Source organism: Rutilus rutilus (genome assembly GCF_951802725.1).
Source record: "Rutilus rutilus genome assembly, chromosome: 10".
Lineage (NCBI taxonomy): Eukaryota > Metazoa > Chordata > Actinopteri > Cypriniformes > Leuciscidae > Rutilus > Rutilus rutilus.
The window spans coordinates 23,002,607-23,023,287 of NC_140215.1; the positions used below are offsets into that span (position 1 = coordinate 23,002,607).

The window sequence follows — 20,681 nt, forward strand, 5'->3', positions numbered from 1 at the left end:
GGCTTGTAATTTTTTATTTTTTACATGAAATATGTAAATCAAACCAATAATATTAATGAATTGAGAAGGGGAATTGCCTTAGTTGTATATGCTTACTTTGAATAACTGTTAATGTTAACTTTAGCTCCACAAGGCAGGCCATTTGGTCGTTTTTGGATATGTAAACCAATCAGATTTACACACTGGATAAAAAAAAAGATATGCTAAGAATAATAAAAATCCTTCAATAACTGCTACAGGGCAGGGTACTCCATGTTCTACAGATAGATCTAGTCTATGTTCTCCTAATCCAAGCAGGTTACAATATGAGGGATACAGGAAACACCCATGTATGGATTTGCACTTTGTAATTTTTGTGCTTCTTTTCAAATATTTTAGGCAACAGGATGTAAGATCTACAATTTGAAGTACGTATTAAACCACACATTACACATTCTGTAGTCTGATTTTAACCATAATTCTGTTTGTTTGTTTATTCACTGCACTGAGTCTGACCACATATAATTTGCCCGTATCAGTTCAGCTTTCGACAGGGACATTCAGTTTCCCCATTACATGCTATGGGCATTTTGATTTGCATAAAAACTACTCATAAAAATGAGCATTATGTATGTGTTCAACACAATGCTGTTGTAGCACATGGTGCATAGCGCTATTTTGCTGCATTCTGCTAGCCTTTGACAGGTACAGCAGCATTATATTTAAAGTAGTAATTATTATCATACACTAGTGCCAGTGTGATTTATTTTAAATGCTGTCACATATGAAGAATGTCTGTGTTACATCAATTCTCTGCAGGTTTACTATGGAGCTCTGTAAACTGCACATAATAACACTTTGACCCTTTAGGACTTCCTGTTTTCATTTCACTACATATACTGGATGCAACCATCATATTATATTGTTATTGTATATTTATTATTATAACAGTATTTTGTTATTATCTTTGTGTATATAGACTAAAGCATACATATGTATTTATAATATTTTATAATTGATTTCTACAAAGATGTGCACCAAAATTGTGTTCCGAATTATCATGCTGCTCTTGATCCAACAAAACGATGGCCTTTGAGATGATTAAAATCTGTTAAAATCTTCAAACAACAAATCGTAATAAAATAGGTATTGGACTTAATCAGGTAGGTGAGTTATATATTTCCTAATAAAAGTGTCTGCAAGAATCTCTACTGACAACATGGCACAGAAACAGCATCCTTCCCAAACTGCAAAGACTACTCTTTTGTATGTTACCCAAGGAAAACTTCCTATCTCAAAATTCTTACTAAGGGAGCAGCGCTGCAGATGTTTCTCTCGCTACTGCAGTACAAAACACATTTTATTACACACAGCTAGAAGAGAGGCTGAAGGGGAATGACAGCGTGATGAGGGGGCAACATGGGCGGAAACATGGCAGGTCGTGGCAGGGCATGAAACGTCACAGTCATTGGGTGAATACTAGGGGGTGCCACTACCGATACCTGCTGAGGGGTCACGAAGGGAGGTGCAGTGGGCCGACAGATCTCTGGCCCCAGGGGGAGTCGAGAAACAGGCACTACCTGGGGGTAAATAGGGGGTTGTGGGGGCAGGAAAGCGGTGTGATGCTGTAGTATGGTGTGCCGTATTGTGATGGAGCCAGAAGGCAAGGAGGATGGCAGGTGAACTGGATGAAGGACAGCAGATGACATGGGCATATGAGGCCTGGACAGGACAGATTTGAGCTTGGTGGGGAACATCTGCTGGTGTAGCACCTGTCCATGACTCTGGATCTGCAGGAGACAGTGTCTCTCCATGCTTTCTGAGGGGGCCTGAAAAGATGCAGAGGGTTGGAACAGGCTGCTGGTGGTGTGGAAGCACTCCCTGCTCAACTTCTCCTCAGCCTGAATGCCTAGGTGAAATCTCTGCGGCGGGGTTTGAATGCTGTGCTGACATGATTTGTCGTGAGTAGCTTTTTCAGTCCTCTGCAGGGCTAACTCTCTCACATCGAGCAGGCAGGCCTGAGCAGCCGCTGAATACTTGTTACAGTTCTTTAAGTGCGTTTGTGCTGCCTTAGACTCGCTACTAAGGATATTACTATTCTCCTTTGTTGGCTCTTCTGAGAGCTTTGAATCTGTCTCTAGTAGAGTTAGACTGCCCTTGGTGCATGAAGCATTGATCTGAGAGGAGGTGCTCCGTTGCCAGTCACTGCTCTCCACCACAGTATGACCCAGGGCACTGCTAATGGAAGTAAATGTCTGAGGACCAACCGCACTGCTCTCTACATCATCAATACTGCATGAGATTTGGTCTGACCCATTCGAGCTGTCACACACGCCTTTTAAAACAAGGCATTTCAGGCTTGACTCCTCCACAGCTTTGTCCTTTTCTTCCAGAACACTGTTTTTAACAGCGGTACATTCATTTGCAAGGCATGGAGTTTGATCTTGGACATGTGACCGCCTCTTTCTTTTCCTCATAATCCCATGCTTACAACAGGTCAGTTCTGAGCACCCATCAGAAATCTCTGCCGGTGACTGATAGGAGTCGTCAGACTCATCTACATCACTCAGAGAATCTGTTCGTCGTCTTTTAGAAATGTGTCCGTCACATGGTCCATCGCTGTTAGTCTCTGGTGATGAAGGTGTCTCCTCTCGGCACCCTTCGGCTGCACTGGATCTCTGAGAGTGAGATGCGTCCTGGCTGCGAGAACACTGTCCAATGGTCGTCAGCTCCCCTGCAGTTGGATTGTCAGGCTTTTCCCTGCTGTTCCTAAGCACCTTTTCACCATCAGCACAGAACTCATCAGAGAGAATGATGCAGCCTGCTGAGCCGTTTTCATCGGCTGGTGCCTCCTGCCTCATGCCTCCCACCCCTTCCTCAACTACGGGAGCTGTGCTGCTGTCCTCAGTCTGATTTTGAGCTGATTGCTTTGACTTCTCTAATGGATGCACTTGCTGTGAAGTGGTGCCTCTAAATTGGCTATCAAGTCCTTCCACACACTCAGGTCGTCTGTGGAATTTCTTAGACTTCACCATATTGCTGTCTGTTTCCCGATATCTGTCTCTCCTCCTCTTCCGCCTCCTTCGCTTCCTTTTGCAGTGGCTTCTGTAATGACGTCGATCCCTGGTCCGCAATTTCTTTTCAGCCCTCTTACTTGCATGAATCCAATCTTTGGAATGTCTACACCTGTCATGTGTTTTCAGCCTGACACAACTCTCTGTGTCACTTGAAAACTGATAACACTTTCTGACCTTGCCTTCAGGTCCTTCGCTGGGACTGTTTCTGTGGCTGGCTGTGGATTCCTCCATGTGCTTGTCAGAGTGGCAGGATTTGAAACCTGAGCAGACAGATAATTCCTCATCAGTTTTGAGCTCAGTCATCTCCTGAGTATCAGCAGACCTTCTAATCCGTGACCTCTTGAAGTCAAAATGGAGGGGGTTGCAACTAAATGACAGGGATGGCTCTGTCCTTGTGAAGGTCACCATCTCGGAGGGCCACTGGAAGATGGTGTTACCATCTCTGCTTAGGACAGAGAAAAAAGGCTGGCTGGGTTTTGTGAAAGGGGAAGGTGTCTTTGCAGTTGCATCCTCCACTTGTTCTTGTTTTTGAGCAGAATCGTTCTTAAGTGACATATCTGAGAAAGTATTTTCCGGAGGCTCAATGATGGTTGAGTGCCCCTCCTCTGTAATGCTGTTCTCCTCTACTGTCACATCCTCAGAGGTATCAGGTTTACTTTCAGCAATGCTGCTTTTCAGGCTCTCAACAGAGTCCTCAGAGTCAAGAACAATATCAGCACTGTTTAAACGAAAGGGGGACGTGTTTATGAGGGACACGGCAGGACTGGGCACATCCTCTGAGTAAACGAGCAAAGCACACAAATCTGAGGCCGTTGACGAGGGGTTCTCCCTCGCCACAGGGATATCTGATGACCCCTGACTTCCGGTGCTGTCACTTTCTTGGAAGTGCTTGCCCTGCTGTGTGCCAGTGCTGTAAATTGCCTCCTCACAGTTTAGTACTTTTTCCTCCATGGGGGAGCTGGGGAGGTCAAGCTCGACAGGGGGTGCTCTGAGTCTTTGTCTACGGCTCCGCTCCATCGATCCCTCCTCTATGCTCTCACAGAAAACTGCCGCTGATGACTCAAGCTTAACAGACGCTTTCTTTGGAAAGGAAAAAGAGAATGCAATTTTGCGTCTGAAAGTTTGCTTTTTGGCCCTGCCATTGTACGGCCACAATGACTGCTTACTAGCTAAGCCACAACTGCTGGAATGGATCTGACCCCCTGAATCTTGAGCCGCACAGCTGTGGTTCTCTTCTTGGGCATCATCACAGCAGGACTCCCTGAAAGAACCCTCCACTGCCACCGTAGTAGACTTAAACATAGGACCACTTCCTGGGGCACTGCATAAGAAAAGAAAGACAAAATCATGAAATGCATGTGCCAGGTTCATTCACACTTTTAACTAACCAAAAAAGGGGATGATAATGAGGATCGGACTCCACAGGGAAACAAGATGATTGTGCCATGGTATCCAAATTGACTTCAGAATCAAATTACATCTTGTGCTTCATGTGCTTCAATGGAAGCAAGAACCTCTGACATTTTATACAATAAGTGAACATTATCAATGTGAAAAAAGGGCTTGATTGATCAGTGACAAATAGTGCAGAATCTTTCTATCTTTATTTAACTTTTAAATATTATTATCTTTATTTCCATTTGTTTCAAAAAAAGAGCAGATTTTCTTGACTTTTAGACCCCATTCTATATATGTATACACTTGCACATTGTATATAAATATGGAAATAACAATTTAACAAAACGTCCCCCACCATTGCACCTCTCTGCGTTGTTCAGCAAGCTCATGTAGGCGTCTGAGAGCTCTCTCCTGTTTCCTCTCATCCTTCCTCGATTTGGAGGCCACGTTGCGGGCAAACTCTCTCTGCTTCAGTTCCTTCAGCCTCTGAGGGGGGACAAAGAATCTCTCATTCATTCACCTATCTTAGTATGTCAACTACGCCAAAGCAACAAAAGCTATTTAAATATTAATCCTCTTTGAGACCATGAATCTTTTTTCCATGCTTTAACAACCTTTCATTATGAAGACTGGGGTATCGCTGTGTATCACACATTGAGGGATACACAACAAAAAAGATTAAAAATCTCTTCAAGAGAGAAGGAAGGTAATTAAGGTGTTTGCACACCAATGTTATGTTTCATCAAATCCATTTTCTGTGCAAATAAAAAGAAGCTGAGGATGAGGTTGCTAAACTCCATGAAATTGTCCTATTTATTTTAAATAAAACTCAGTGATGCTAATTTGCATTTGTTTCCAGGTCTGAAAGGCTTTGTGCTCTGAATGCAAGATTGATGGAAGCTGCCACGAGGGTCTGATGCTAAGGCCGTATATGCATCTCAGGCAGTGAGATGTATCGATTAGGATTATGTCTGTACATGCAGTGTACACTCCCTTTGGTCTGTTAGATAATCTAAATTAACTTTCATTAATAATTCACAAGGATATGATATTTATGGGTGTTTAAAGACTACACTCCTTTTGAAAGCAATAGATGTCTCCAAGCAACAACCAGCTCTAGAACAGTTATCACATCCAATTAATCCTGAAAGCTTTCTTTCAATTATCCATTAATAGTTGATGCTTAGCTTTAAGACAGATGGCAAGCCCTTTTGAAAAGATTTTTTGTTGCAGGACGGACTATGTGTTGTACTTGGGCAAGTTAGATTCCGTGCTAGCGATAGTTGAGAGTAAAAACAACGATGGTTTCTCCAGGCAGCCAAGTAGAGTCATCTGGCCCAACATTACGCATTCCACTCAGGTCGCACAGTTATACACAGGTCAGTGGCGCTGTAACCTCTCCTATTTGAGAAGGCTTCAGTGATTGCATTTACCATGGCTGGGGCTCATAGTCAGGGGAATGCGAGGCGGTCACATCAGATATCATTTTGTCATGTTAAAGGGCTGCTCAGTGTGGAGTGGGCACATCAGGGTAACTAGTTTGATCCCATCAGGATAGGGTCTCTTTGTGCACCTGCCCTCTATCTTTCAGCACCTATCTTGTCACTCTCTGCTGGCACAGTATGGGCAAACTCAGGCCTGATCTGCTGCGCTGGTTCACTGTCAGCCATTCTTGCAGAAAATAGCAAACAGGTTGGCGTGGGCTATATTTATTTGACTCTCAGGTGCATTGCTTGGAGGAGCTGTTCTTTATTGATTCTTAATATATTTGGCGAGAGAAGCTCTGGAATGAGCCATTAATGCATGTAGCCTGTATTTCACATGACTGGATGTGGTTACATCATTTATAGTAGGATACACGACTGATTTGAGAGAGCTGTACTGCAAATACCCTGTGAAATCCTTTCATGTACAATGGGGGCAGACATGACTGACAGGTCACTTGAGAATGAATGGAAATTTTAACACAGTAATTTTTTGACCGGACATGTATTCTTAATTAAAGGCAACATTGAGACCAGTCGAAGGCTGACAGTGAAGGCTTGGCAGTGATGATTCACACACCGACAGGAACACCAGGCTTTTCTGTAGCTCTAGGCTTCCTGTGGGTCAGTGAGTCTCCCATACTCCATTATATTCTCAGCAGACATGCTCTGCCAGCCTCAGTGGGTTGCTGGGAAATTGTGCTATTCATCCATCAACCTTATTCATTGAGGAGGTAAATGGTAGGATGTGCTGGTGATGTAGAATAGTTTGAACTCTGCAGACAGGAGGCCATGCGACGAACACATCTGAATGACACAATCTAGCAAGTGTAGCACCCATATCAAAGAGTGAGGGGGAGTGGCTTTTTCCTTTATAATCCATTAATTTCACTCCTTTTGCAGTGTTCAATAGCAAGGTCATGGGTGGAGGGTGGCGAAGATGGTGTTCAGTCAATAGTTCAGTGAGCTCTGTTATTGACAGCGCAGCAGGCCCCAGAGACTCCATGCATTTAGTTTCTGATTGAGTCAGAGCACAGGGGTCAGGGTCGATATCAAACAGCAGGACAAGTGGTGGAATTAAAGCTTTAACTTGCTATTAAAGGTTATACTGCTATTTTTGGATGCTGGCTGTTCTTAAATCAACATACACTGAGTCTGAAACTGCATTGAAGTTATGATATGTTTGTTTGCTACAGAATTTCTCAGAATTGAAGAATTCAATTACAATTTAAACAAATTCAACAACGCAATGCATTGTGGGAAATGGAGTGAACTTCCACCCTGCCATCCATCCACAACAGTGCTGCAAACATGTTTTTGTTGCTTTCTATGATTTGTTTGCAAACTAGCACTTTTGTTAACTTATAATATTGAAATGCATATAATATTCAAATGCCTCAGTGGATCTGAATATGGATGAGACTATTAAGCTATTCTCAGGAAAACTTCACGCATGTTGGCTTTATGGCTTAAACAATTTGCAGTGCTTAAGAACAGGTCAACAAAACTAGCACACTAACTTGTTTATGCAGCATGCTGGGAAAGAGGTTTAACACTGTCCTGAGAAAAGGGGATAAACAACACGAAAAAAACAACAACAAAGCACTAGGACTTCCAACTGTCCTGCCTGCTTTTGATCTATGGCCTCCTAAAATAAAACTCCATAAGACCACCTCCACTCCACTGACTCTGAGTCGAAGGGGAAGTCATTTGTCTTGTGTTTTACATGTGTGCTACAAAATCCATCTGTTGTCATATTCTAAAACACTCTATTATTGCAATGCATTGCATCAGTGGACGTCCCAAGGGGCAGACAACAGGCCCATTACCTGCTTGTGAGCGTGGTCATACGAGTTGATGTGGTTGTCAAACTCTTGATGCTTGTAATACTGTTTGTCACACAGCTGACAGTAGAAGTTGGCCTTGAGGTCCTCCAGGGCTTTGGCCAAGGTTTTCCCCTTCTCAGCATAATCCTGGAGCAAAAGTAAACATAATAATCCATCAGGATAATAGCTTCCAACTTGTTTAAAACACATAATTTAGAACAACACTCGATGTAATGTCCTTCATGAGGTCCTTGAATTAAGATGTAGTAGATGTTTTTAGTCTTATGACTCAACAACATATTAATATACAAAAAATTGATGGGGAAAACCATAATACACAACAGAAATTGAAATGTCCTTTTCAATTATTTTTCTATTGTACACATACAGTCATAAGAGATCATTTTTCCTATTAATACAGAGAGACTCTTGTCCCTCAATAAACTCTGTTTGTCTGATAGTGTCAAATAAACTCACAAATATACACAGAGATATTGGTAGACAGATTTATATATACACAGTACACATGTTGCTGTCATGTTGATATATATTCATAATTTGAGAGGGTGAATATTTGTGGTGCTCTTTTTTGAAAATGATGCTCATAAAACTGAACTCAGCTCCCATGATGCCATCCTCATTTTCTTCCTCTTCTTTAATACTCTTTATTAAATATTGATTTACAACAAATTTTAGATGGGAATACTTTCACCAGGGGCAGATTGTATTTCAAATTAAATTTCTTTAACGCTCTAGAAGTATGGAAACTTGCAGATTTAAAAACAAGATGAAAAAAAGAAAAGAAGTCTATTCCCAAAAGGTCTCCAATCCAAATGACCACAGGGAAGAGGAAAAGCACTTCCATTTTAATTAGAGTCAGTTTACCATAAAACTCATCGTCGACTCAAATGTGAACCTGTCATTTCTGTGAAAAACAGCATGCAGTGAAGGACTAGTAAATCAGCCAAGGATGATTAAGTCAACTATCAAATGTGTCAACCAGAATGAGATGGCCAATAAATGATATACGATTGTCATCATCAGTCAAAGCCGACAAACATATGTCTGGTGTTATTACTGACATGATCGTGAGCTTTTCACAACTGCATCAAACCCATTAGACTGAGAAACAGGGAATCCCGGCCTATTCAAATGATCTGATGCCTTGTGAAAATAGTCTGTTTCTCACTCATCTTAGGTGAGAATACGCTACCGCTAAAAACACGTCTGTGATATGCAAAAATAATAACATCCCTCACACTCACTCCCACTGAGAGACAGCATGAAACAATTGCCGTGTAATTGTACTTAATAAGTGGCTAGCTTGCAGGTAATGAAAACTGAATCGCTTGATTAGCTGGAAGTGCTAGGGAAAGTGACCCTTATTTTCTTTAGCTCAATAGACCTGAAAGGTTAGAAAAAAATCGCTTGCTCTATATTAGGAAATGGTTACTTCTTCTGGGAAAGTCCTGTGAACACCTGGACTGTTGTGAAGCACGCTCTTGTTTTTATAGACTTGTTAGCAAAAACCCCTGGATCTCAAGATAACAGTGGAGTCAAGGGAGTTACAAGTTGGCTTTAGCAACTTTTTTTGTACTTGAAAGTGTTTTGGAGCGAAATTAAACAACAGAACTCATATGTGGAATGAAGAAAAAAACACCAAAAGCAAGTGATGTGGTGTGAAGCTGTGAACTCATTTACACAGCAGATAGATCTAATCACTGCATGGGGGGAAGCAGCCACTTAACAACAACTTTGTGTCAAGCTGAGAAACCCCCATATACCTCTCTGTTCCTTTCAATATTTCAAAATAGAATGAGGTTGTTCTCAAGGGCATGTGACCATAGCAACAAAAAAAAAAAAAAAAAAAAAAACTGTTTTAAGTTAATGATTTTTAGTGGTACTTTCTAAGGCAAACTATTACTGATTCTCAGTTAGCACTTAGAACAATATTAAATTACCTCACATAATGCATCTCCCACTGTTTATAGGGACATAATTGATACTTGAAATCATGCAGATTTCTGAAGTTATTGCGTAATTTAAAAAAAAAATCCCATACAGTAGCATTGAAGGAGGGGCCAGCACCATATCTAGAATAGAGCGCAACAGTGTCCGCCCTCTTTTTCAGCAGCGCTGGTTCCAGAAGTTTTATTTTATTTAATTTTTTCACATGCATTTTAAAATAGTCTCTGTTAAAGAGTTATAAGCCATGAACCAAGTTAATCAGCTTCAAGAATGTGTACTTAACAGTTTTAGTGAGGGAAAAACTGAAATCACATGAGGCATTGCGAACAGCATAATAAAATAAATGGAGAAATAGAAAACTACTTATTAACAAATGTTTATTATATGTATAAACATATATATTAAGTTTATTGCAAAGTATGCATATATATCTGATTGGTGTAATTTTCTGCACGGCATCATGGGTAATGTTTTTCACCAGGAATTCCACTGTTTAACACGATATTTAGAAAAATTCAGTGCTGACGGCTTTAACGAGTTTTTACTTCCTGAACCCAACAGTTGCAATTCTATTATAGAATTTTGGAGGAAGGGCGCTTGTGCTAGTAAGCAGAATGCCCTGGCATCCACCTAGCAACACCCAAGCTGCCATCCAGAACACCCTAGAAACCGCATTGCAACTCCTAGTTACAGCTACATGGTTTTACATTCCACTCATTTTTAAGCCAGTTGAAAGTAATTTAAGTTGAAATTACTTACACAAGTTGATTGTACATAAAAAATGTAAGGCAACAAGTTTTTTTTTACAATGTAAATAAATATATAAATATGTGGGTAAAATTAATTATTTTTGTGACTAAACTAATAGAGTACTTTATTAAACCACCAGGTGCTTGCATTATAACATCATAACTTGCATTATGAATGTGTTTTTGTACTGGCACTTCTGTCTCACAGCACCAGTCTATACTTTGTTATTTTCTGTAGGCCATGCACCAAAATCAACAATCAATCAAAACTTTCCAGCACATTAAACACTGTTGTCTGCTATTGTGATTCCTGTGTAAGTGATTGCAGACTATTATAAAATCAGTATAAACACACTCCGATGCCCTATAAGCACTAAGTGAAACTCCAACCTCAGATCAGTAGATTTTAAGGTGCAATGGATGTGTACTAAAAAATGTCCTCCCTATGGACAAGAGCTTCTCTCTTTAACATTGTCTCAAGAACCTAAGGCAGGAATAATTAATGCGGGACACATTTAGAAACATTTTGCAAACTAAACATCTGTCTTTTGTTTAATATTTGTAGCAACACATCTACAATCTGGCATTCTATTAAAACATCAAAAGACAAGGGTATTTACATACAGTGGATTACTGCCTGACTTAAAACAAATCCTGTGATGGGTTGACACACAGGGGGGTGTTCGTATAAATAGCACACTTCTGAAGCATCACAATGCATCTCCAAAATCTGAAGCGCTACTTAACATGGCTTCTTTTGTACTGAACATCAAGCACGAGAACATGAACCGTTGAAGATCAAGTGGCTCTTTATGCATTTATGGGACTGCCTAACAAGGTCAACCATAAGAGTGGGAACCACAGAGCCACCACACCGCAGAAATTTATTGAAACATAAAGACAAAATATGATTGACATGAGGGTACATGAGTGGTGATCAGAGAGACTGTGATTGCTCTTTTTATAGCACACCTGGGTTATGAGTGATGTCTTTTATGTGGCACAGAAAAAGGGCAATTTCTGAGCAAAGGGTTGAGAGAGTGTTTTTTGATGAAAGTAGAGAAAATGAAGATGGTCCTTCACAAAATCACATTATGTGATTCATGAATTAAACAGTAAAATAAACCCTGTCTCGAATTAAATTAATTAAAAACAACCTGTTGATTAATTAATGCACATTTCCTGAAGCCTTGGAACAATATCTAGTCAAGAAAATCAAAAATGCAATTTCATCAGGGATCATTTCATTTTTACAGATTCTCGCATAATTTATGAGGAAATAGAAAATATTAACTTTGCACATGGCTCACGGGCAAATCTGTTGTAAATCTCATGCATATTTTCAGACAGTTCTAGTGAAGACTCTACAGACTTTAATAATAACCAGCAGTAATGGCAACACTTTGAGAAAAATCACATAGATCAGAGCCGATCATAATAATGATGTCATGAGCACAGCAACATGTGATTCCACATAGCAAACCTACTCAGTATTCAGAACCACTGATGAAGTATGAACTACACTGATACACGGATGAGAGTCAATCGTACTAGAGGTCATTTAAAAATAATACTACACTATTCAAATATACTTAATAATACTATTCTACTATAATAATATTTCAAACAGTTATTATTAATTATGCATTAAAATTAATAGTATTATATCAATACTATTAATTTATTAATATAATTACCATTTATAAACACAATATAAATATAATATCAAAAGTACAGCAACAAAGTACTGTAAGTAGAGTCAGTCTAATTATTTTAACAGTCTAATTTTAAAACTAAATTATTGCTCTTGGGTGCAAGAAACCTTGACTAACATTATAAGTGGGGGGAACTTTTTTTTAATTCTAGTGGCCATTTTACAGTTACTTTTACATTGTTCATCTAATTACATTGTTCTGTGTGTATATCCTCCTGGGACCCAGGAATAGACTTTTGTCCACTGTAGTGGGCATTATATTTTAGTGAATTTCTCTGATACCATACATGTCACATGTCACAACCTGGGTGTCCTGCAAAGAGCACATTCAGGACTTTTCAGAGATACCAAATGTTTGGAGGTTTCACCATGAGAACAACTTATCCTTGGTCTTTAAAAATGTCTGACATTCATTTAGTGATCAAATGTAGCACTCTAATGGAAATATGATAATATATTGTAATTATAATTTAAATTGGACTACTTTTCAAATTGTATTTCATAAATAAGGTTTCAAATCAAAAAATGACTTTCTGTTACAGAACAGGACGTTGATTTCATACATGTCCACTGTAGAGCACACCAGGACTTAAATCATATCAGGCATTTTGGGAGACACAACAATATGGAAATAAATTATACATCAATATTCCTATGAAATATTATTAAAATGTTGCTAATTATTACTCCAATTATTACACTTCTTTTTTCATTAAATGTTGCTTCAAGAACACATTAATGTGCACATTAGATACAGTGTGTAGATACATTGCATTAAATGGGAATATTAATTTATGGCCATTTTACCCACATATTGCGTAAAGTAAAATGGTGCATCAATTAATTCCGATATATCTTTCATAACATAGTTGAGAATCATCTTCATACAAATTTTAGTTAAAATAAATCCTGAAACCCCAACATTTATTGGTGATTAAAAAAAATAAAATAAAAAAATCCCATTGTCCTGGTGTCTACTACAGAGGACATATATAGCATAACATATTAATAAAATATCATTTTTCAAAAAAATACAAATATCATTTGTTTCTTATGCTCTAAACAATGTGATGACATGAAAAAAAAACTAAATAAATACAAAAAATAATAATGCTGGGTCTCAGGAGGTTTTAAACAGTGTCAGTCTTCAAAGCGCCTTTTCAGTTCTTGATTAAGTATCACATTTTCTCATCTTTCACGTCTTTTAAAATTACAATTAGAATTAAAATATACATTGTGTGTACACTGGTTCCGCTTCAAGCTACAGCAAACAGCAAAAAAAACACAACACTTACTCTGTTGGCTGGCGGAACCGTAGCGTAAATGTATTTTGACATGATCCGCTTGTTTCCACCCACTCAAGTAGTTTTTTTAGGGGAGTAATTTTACTCTTCCTCGAGCACATTGGTTGTGATAGAACATTGACTGCACTGTTCTCAATACACACTCCTCTAACAGCACATCACTCACTACTGCTTCTACAGTTTATAGACGAGACGATGCAAGGTTCAAGCCACACTTCACGGCAATGCAAGGTGAAGCCATTTTCAGTAACTGCACTCTGACTTTGAAGCAGCGTAATAAACCCAACAGGCTCCAGCCTTAATAATGATGCAGTGGTATTTTACACTGAAGACTGCGGGAGAGCGAGATCTCTCCGAGCAGACGCTTACATCTCGCCTGTTGTGATTAATTGTATCCCTTCTGGTGGGATTCCTGTTGGCTGTTGTTTCTAAATTGCTGACACACACAGAATCTATCTCCATTATTGACTGAAGAGTCTCCTCTAGAGGGCATGATGGGAGCTCCTGCATTTGTCTCCAGCTCTCGCTCGCTTTAATGTGCTCTTCCAACGACCACCTGATTACGACACGTAATTGTATGAGGATTAAGAAAAAGTGTTGTGGGTGTCTAGGGAGCAACACATTTGATAAGATTTGTGATAACACAATTTTCGACCAACCACAACACAATGACGCACCTCTACTAGGACAATGGAACTGCACTAGAATGTTCACTGGAAATCTAAGTGAAATTTGAATACCACTATGTTTGTTATATATAATGGTCAGATTTAATATATAATAATAAGAATATGTTAATAATAATATTCCCAGCTTTGGTAATTGTACTATTACAGTCATGCCAATAAAGCTATTTAAATTGAATTGAATCAATATATGTTTTGGAGAATTTTAGTGAATATTTTTTACATTTACGCCTTGAAAGGCAGATGTACCATTGAATTGCATTGCATTTTAAATTGATGGTAAGGTAAGTGACTTTCCCCCCAGGTTTAAGTAAATCACAAGAGATTCACTCTTGAACTTTGTATATTGTAACTTGACTAACTTGAATGCATTCTGTAAGGGTGAAGAGGGTACATCAGCTTTATTTAGCACAGGGTTTCAAAACAGCCTTCAGCTATGTTTTGTCAGTGAAGCACTTCATATCTGAGCCAGGCATTACCATTACCATTACAGGGGATTTTACAGTTTCACGCACTATATAGCAGTGCATATGACACTGAATACCATTCATATTCATATAGATGCAAGTTCAGTTTGCTGTGAATGCATAAACAAACATAGAGTGCTATTCTCACTTTTGTATGTATGTTTCTTCACGTCTTTATTATAAAAAAAAAAAAAAGACTTATTATATGAGCCATCAACAATAAATTAAACTGTCATGACAGCAAAAACTGTCATGTAAGGGCTAAGACCATTTAATGAGGTTTATGCAAGAAGATAAATGCCAATATGGTAAGAAAAATTAACTTAAAGGGATGGTTCGGAGTAAAATCAACCTAGGGTTCTTTGCACCATGTCCTCGAGCCAAACACCCCCCCCAGAAGCCTTTTTCCCCTTGGTTGAACATTATTAAAGAGCTTATTTAGATAAATCAGCCGAATGGCTTAGTGCAGGCGCTAATGGATCCTATGATGTATCTCGTAAATTACCCCACTAATAATGCCCAGAATGGTACCAAACTTCTAGTACAAACAGGTTCTGTACTCATAAAACGAGACATTGGAAAGTTTGTAAGTACATCAGGAGTTTATTTAAATAACACTTGCCTGACGGCTCATGCTACTGCTAACCCGGACGTCGACGTCACTTCAGTGATTTGGGAAAAGGCAAGTGTTATTTAAATAAACTCCTGATGTACTTACAAACTTCCCAATGCCTCGTTTTATAAGTACAGAACCTATTTGTACTACTGTATAAGTTTGGTACCATTCTGGGCATTATTAGTGGGGTAATTTACAAGATACATCATAGGATCCATTAGCGCCTGCACTAAGCCACCCGGCTGATTTCTCTAAATAAGCTCTTTAATAATGTTCACCCAAGGGAAAAAAGGCTTCTGGGGGGGTGTTTGGCTCGAGCTCATGGTGCAAAGGACCCTAGGTTGATTTTACTCCGAACCATCCCTTTAATTGTTGTTTTAATAGTGTTTTGATATTTTTACTGGACATCAATACAAAGAGAAAATGATCTATTGCAGTGCAAGAAGAAACTGAAAACATTTTTATGTTTTGTTCCTGCTAAATTAAAGCTCTTTATTTTACATCACACTATGTGCACATTGTAGTCATTGAGCACAATAACACAATAATTCATATCCAATAGTCCACAATTATTTCCTTATCCCCACACCACTTTTAAAAATCATGTATTTGCTGGGGTTTGCAACAATTTCAAAGGATTTTTTTTCGTTTTTTTTTGCTTCTAGTAGTTGTAGAGAGTGGGTTGTAATTGGAGGCTGTGTAGACTGTAGACACAATGCCTGGAGAGAAAAGAATCCCTGAAGACAAGAGTAAACGTTACGTTGACTGGGACAAGGCCGAGTTAGGTGCTAGATGAGAAATTCAGCCTTATACTCTCAGTTTATACATCAGGGATCAGGATCCGTCTCATGTGAGGTTTTGTGCCAAAGTGATCTGCATTACAATTCGGCCTCTATAAGCGCTAGCCCCCCGGCCGGCACTGGGAGAGGATGTAGTTGAATTAAGACAAGAGAGGAGAGGGAGATCACACATGCACGCACACACACGCACACACACACACACACAAGCAGGGCTCAGTTAAAAGCTGGTTTCCATCCACTTTGTGCCTGTGGATTTGGGGCAGGGAGTAAAAAGAAAATTCTCTTGTAAAGACTATGATCAAATGCCCTTGACTTGCAGCTGCAATTCCTACAGGAAAGTTGCACAGTACTCATTGACAAGGTAAAATGTAAGAACGATACAAAAAAAAAAGGAAGAGAAAGGGTGTGGGACTATGCTGACAAGCAGTCAGAGGAGATGTGCCTCCGTTTGACAGCTGCTAATTTTCCTAAGGTTGCCCTCCTATTGTGAGGGAGGGAGAGATGTGATAATTATCATCTGCAATCAACTGAGGTTATGAAGGGAACAGCGTATGTTTTTCTTTGGCTTTTCAGAGACACGACACGGGAGCTTGGATAAATCACAGGGAGCATGCAGCAATTAGAGGGACGTTTTTCTGCTTGATGAAGCTGAGCTTGATAAGCCTTTCCCAAATGTCTCCAAAAAAAAAAAAAAAAAATGCAGCTGTAGTCAGGTGCTGTGGAAGTTGCATCTGAGGAAAGAACACAGTGCTAAAGCAAGCTGTCAAAAATATAAACACGCTCAAAGACACGATTGAAACTTTCATCCCTTAACAGGTAAAATTTGGTTTGTATTGATCCTTTGTGTGCTCATTATTGATCTACGGTGTGCCTAGGAAATCAAAGTCAACTCATGCATGCATCTAATGCATGCATATTCATCTTAAGCATACATATTCATAAATAATTGCATGCCGGTATTGTCATTATTATTGCTCCACACTGAAATGCAATATGGACCGAAAATGTTTTTCCAAGTCTGAAAATAAAACCAAATGTTTGGCTGTAGAACAAAAAGGAAATGGCATATGCAGCACTCTACTCAAAATCAACATGAGTAGGTCTTGCACAATCACATTGTGGCAAGCGAATAAGGCACAAAAACATGCGCATAGTGAGTTTGTAGCACATTTTCATTCAGTGGCATGCTTGTAAAAACAGCAATAGAATGTGAGCTGGAACAAACACGATTAAAAGTAACCCACAGACGACGGTGACGATGAAAGATGACTAATTTGTTAATTCCCTCATTGGCATGATGGTGTGCTGGGAGTGTGAAGTGCAGGACTTACAGGTCTGAGTGTTTCTGCAGCTTGCAAGCTTCAAGCTTGTAAACAAGGCCATTACCGGTGCCTCATTTCATTTTAAGTGTTGTTTTTTTACTAGGTTTGTATCTCACATTTACTGCCGAGATCTCACTATCAAACTCTACCCATTTTCTCAATCACTATTGGAGGTTTATAATATCTGGAAAAACTCTACATGATCATTTCCATTATTTCATCCGGTCAGTTGGCCAGTTTTGCTTTGGGAACTCCCTTTCCTTGGTCATTGTTATTTCATGGTAACTAATATACTAACGTTGAAAAATTTACCCCTTCAGACCTGAATTTTTTTCCACTGAGCAAAACAATTTTCGCCTATTTGAGATTTACTCTTCTTCAATGTAGAAATGAATCTAAAAACTTTTTTTTTTTTTTTTTTACATGTCCACTACAATGGACACCATGACTGAAGAAACATACAAATCCTCATAACCATACTTATAAACTTATGAGTTTGTGAACTAGTGTTGAGGGTTTTGAAAAGAACACATACTGTGAGAGTGAGCAAAGCAAAATGTATGTAAAAAAGGGTGAGATGATATGAAGTCTCAAAAAACTTGTTTGATTCTTTTTGTTGGTTGCAGTGGGTGGATCTATGTACTGTATGTGTGTATTTGTGTCTTTGTGTGTTTGTGAATGTGTTTATGTGTACTTGCTGGCTGTTTTGATGAATATGTGATTGTGTGGAGGGTGTGTGAGTGTGTGTGTGTGTGTGTGTGTGTGTGTGTGTGTGTGTGTGTGTGTGTGTGTGTGTGTGTGTGTGTGTGTGTGTGTGTGTGTGTGTGTGTGTGTGTGTTGCTGTGTATTCATTCATCTCACATCCACTGTGAATATTTCTCACTAAAACCAATGAAAAATGTATTGACAGTTCATGGTCACTTTGAAGACATAAATAAAATCTTGAATTTTAAAATCAATGTGATGCTTGAAGCTCAATCAGATTAAGTTAGGGGTCATATCTTCATTGTGATTGGTTGATCAGGGACTAATCAGTGACCAGGCATTACTCATTATTATAAAAACATATGTTTTATTGGCAAAAAAAACTAAACAAAAAAACATTCCAATGGGCACAGTGTCTTAAGTGTCTTTTTTTTAAAGTTGCCAGCCAGCATCAGCATTTTCGGTAATTTTCACATGCAAACACACACACACACACACACACACACACACACACACACAGAGAAAAAAAAAATCATGCCCCCCAGAATATTTTGTTGTATGAATATCTGACCATGCAATATTTCAAAAGAAGGAACACATCCTCTGCTTTTAACCAAACAAACTAAAAATCTGTTTTATTCTTTTTTTTATCAACACTTGAATGTGGGTAAGTTTCATTAAAAAACAACATTTTGAGCAAAAAGCTGAGAAAATCTGTGTCTGGATCTGATTCAGTACGATGATCAAAACACAGATGGAGTAGACCGAGTCCATCAACACCCCTAATGTGTGCACAGTCATATAACACTTCCTGGGTCAACATTTCTTTCAGTAACATTAGGCCATTTTGATTTATATGCCGTTTATTGTGATGTCGCATTATTTTTCATATGCATCTGCTTTCATATGAGATCGCTCGTTTCTGCTTCTTCTTTTATTTGCCTGTGTTTTGATCAGGATAATCAGAGATAAATCAGAGATATCAGGATAATCAGAGATAATCCAGAGATAATCAGAAATGATCTTTTTATCAGAGATAATAGCGCCCCCTACCTTATAACAGTGATAACACGAAAATCCGTAAAAACTCGTCATTGGCAGAGATTTGTTTTCTCATAAATTATGAGTTAAATCGTCAATGGCAGGGAAAGAGTTAGTTTCTTTAAAAAAAAAACAAATATTTCTATGTATTTTGGACAACATTTTTGCGAACCAGATTGTGTAGTTACAGCGTTTAGCAGCAGAAGCTAACATAGCCGTCCAGACCTTGACCTCTTGTTTTCAATCACATCAGGTGAAGATTTCACTGCAGGCGAATGGGGTGTATTTGAACCACATGTAAGCTATTACATGACTTCAATAAGCTTTTCCATCATCAGAGCTATGTGATGCTGTGAGCTTTGAGTCTGCTGCAATTCTTACTCTGTGACGGCCAATCGCGACATGAAGCCAAGGTCTAACTTTTATCCCTCAAATCACGCATATACGTTGTTTAGTGTAGCATATGTGCATGTGAGCCACGCTAAAGCACAACGTGACGGGGTTTAATCTAAGTTTGGGCTCCGCAGCCGCTCTGTAATGAATGAGTAGCCTCGGTTTGATAGCTGCTAGCGCTGCCTATGCATCAGCGTTCTGCTTCAAATGAGCAGCGTCTTCGAAGTCTCATCTCCACCACCTCAATCGATAATAATAAGAGAGACTCTGCCGAAATGAGACAAGCTGTAATTAATCCTTCCAATCGCGCCAGCCGGCCCCTGCCAGCCACTTCTGTCTTAATAATGTCGAAAGGCCTCATGACCCAGCCACTGAAACAACCATTTAATCACAGCATGACACAGAGAAACGGGCCAGGAGACACATACGCCACACATATCACATAAAGGCCAAGGGGAAAGCACAGAGGTCTGAAGGGTCCTCAGAAAATGCTTTCAGTCTGTTAACTCTACAAACAAGCTTCTTGTCCTGTTAAATCAGAAAATGAGAATCAAGCTATTCAGAATGAAAACATGTGAATCAATTTATTCAGACTGAACGTTCCTGGGTTGTAGGGCTGAGTGACTTCCCAGGCTACAATTTAAACGTACAAGTAATAATGTCTGACAGCAGAAAGCATCTTTCTCCATTGATGGCCATTCAAAAGTATCCATGTTTTCTTATTTTTTTGGTAGCAACATTTAAATGATAAATATTTCATTTTAGCGTAGCAGATGTTTACCATGAAAGGCTCTTAAACGCGATTTTGGAAATGGAAATGACTGTTTTTCCTGTCTGTTGCTTTCAGGATAGCAAAGGGTTTGAGACTGTGTACATTATTGTAGTGCCATCTGCCAATCATGGGATTTATGACGCTGTGTGATTGGATCTGAAAAACCTAGCCACAAAACGGAGCACTCATGAGCAAAGTTGGCAGTTTTCAAATCATTTCAAAATTTCATTTACATCTACATTATTTACAATGTTTAAAAAAAAAAGAAAAAGATTTAGATTTCATGTAAATGCTGTTCTTTTGAACTTTCAATTCATCCAATAATCATAAAAAATGTATCATTTACATGCATAATAAGCAGCACAACTGTTTTCAACAGT

The 20,681-nt window shown here is 39.0% G+C and overlaps 1 protein-coding gene across 1 annotated transcript in view; it reads right to left on the minus strand.

Annotated features, from left to right (window-relative positions):
• Window positions 1-1,206: 1,206 nt before the first annotated feature.
• Window positions 1,207-20,681, minus strand: part of znf804a (zinc finger protein 804A) — a 51,681-nt gene continuing 32,206 nt past the window's right edge. Inside the window, exons 2-4 of the mRNA XM_084420297.1 lie at window positions 7,768-7,911; window positions 4,810-4,940; window positions 1,207-4,377 (exon numbers count right to left, since the gene is read on the minus strand). Of these exons, the coding sequence (XP_084276423.1) occupies window positions 1,353-4,377; window positions 4,810-4,940; window positions 7,768-7,911 (3,300 nt within the window). The 3' untranslated portion in view covers window positions 1,207-1,352. The remainder of the gene's footprint in view (window positions 4,378-4,809; window positions 4,941-7,767; window positions 7,912-20,681) is intronic.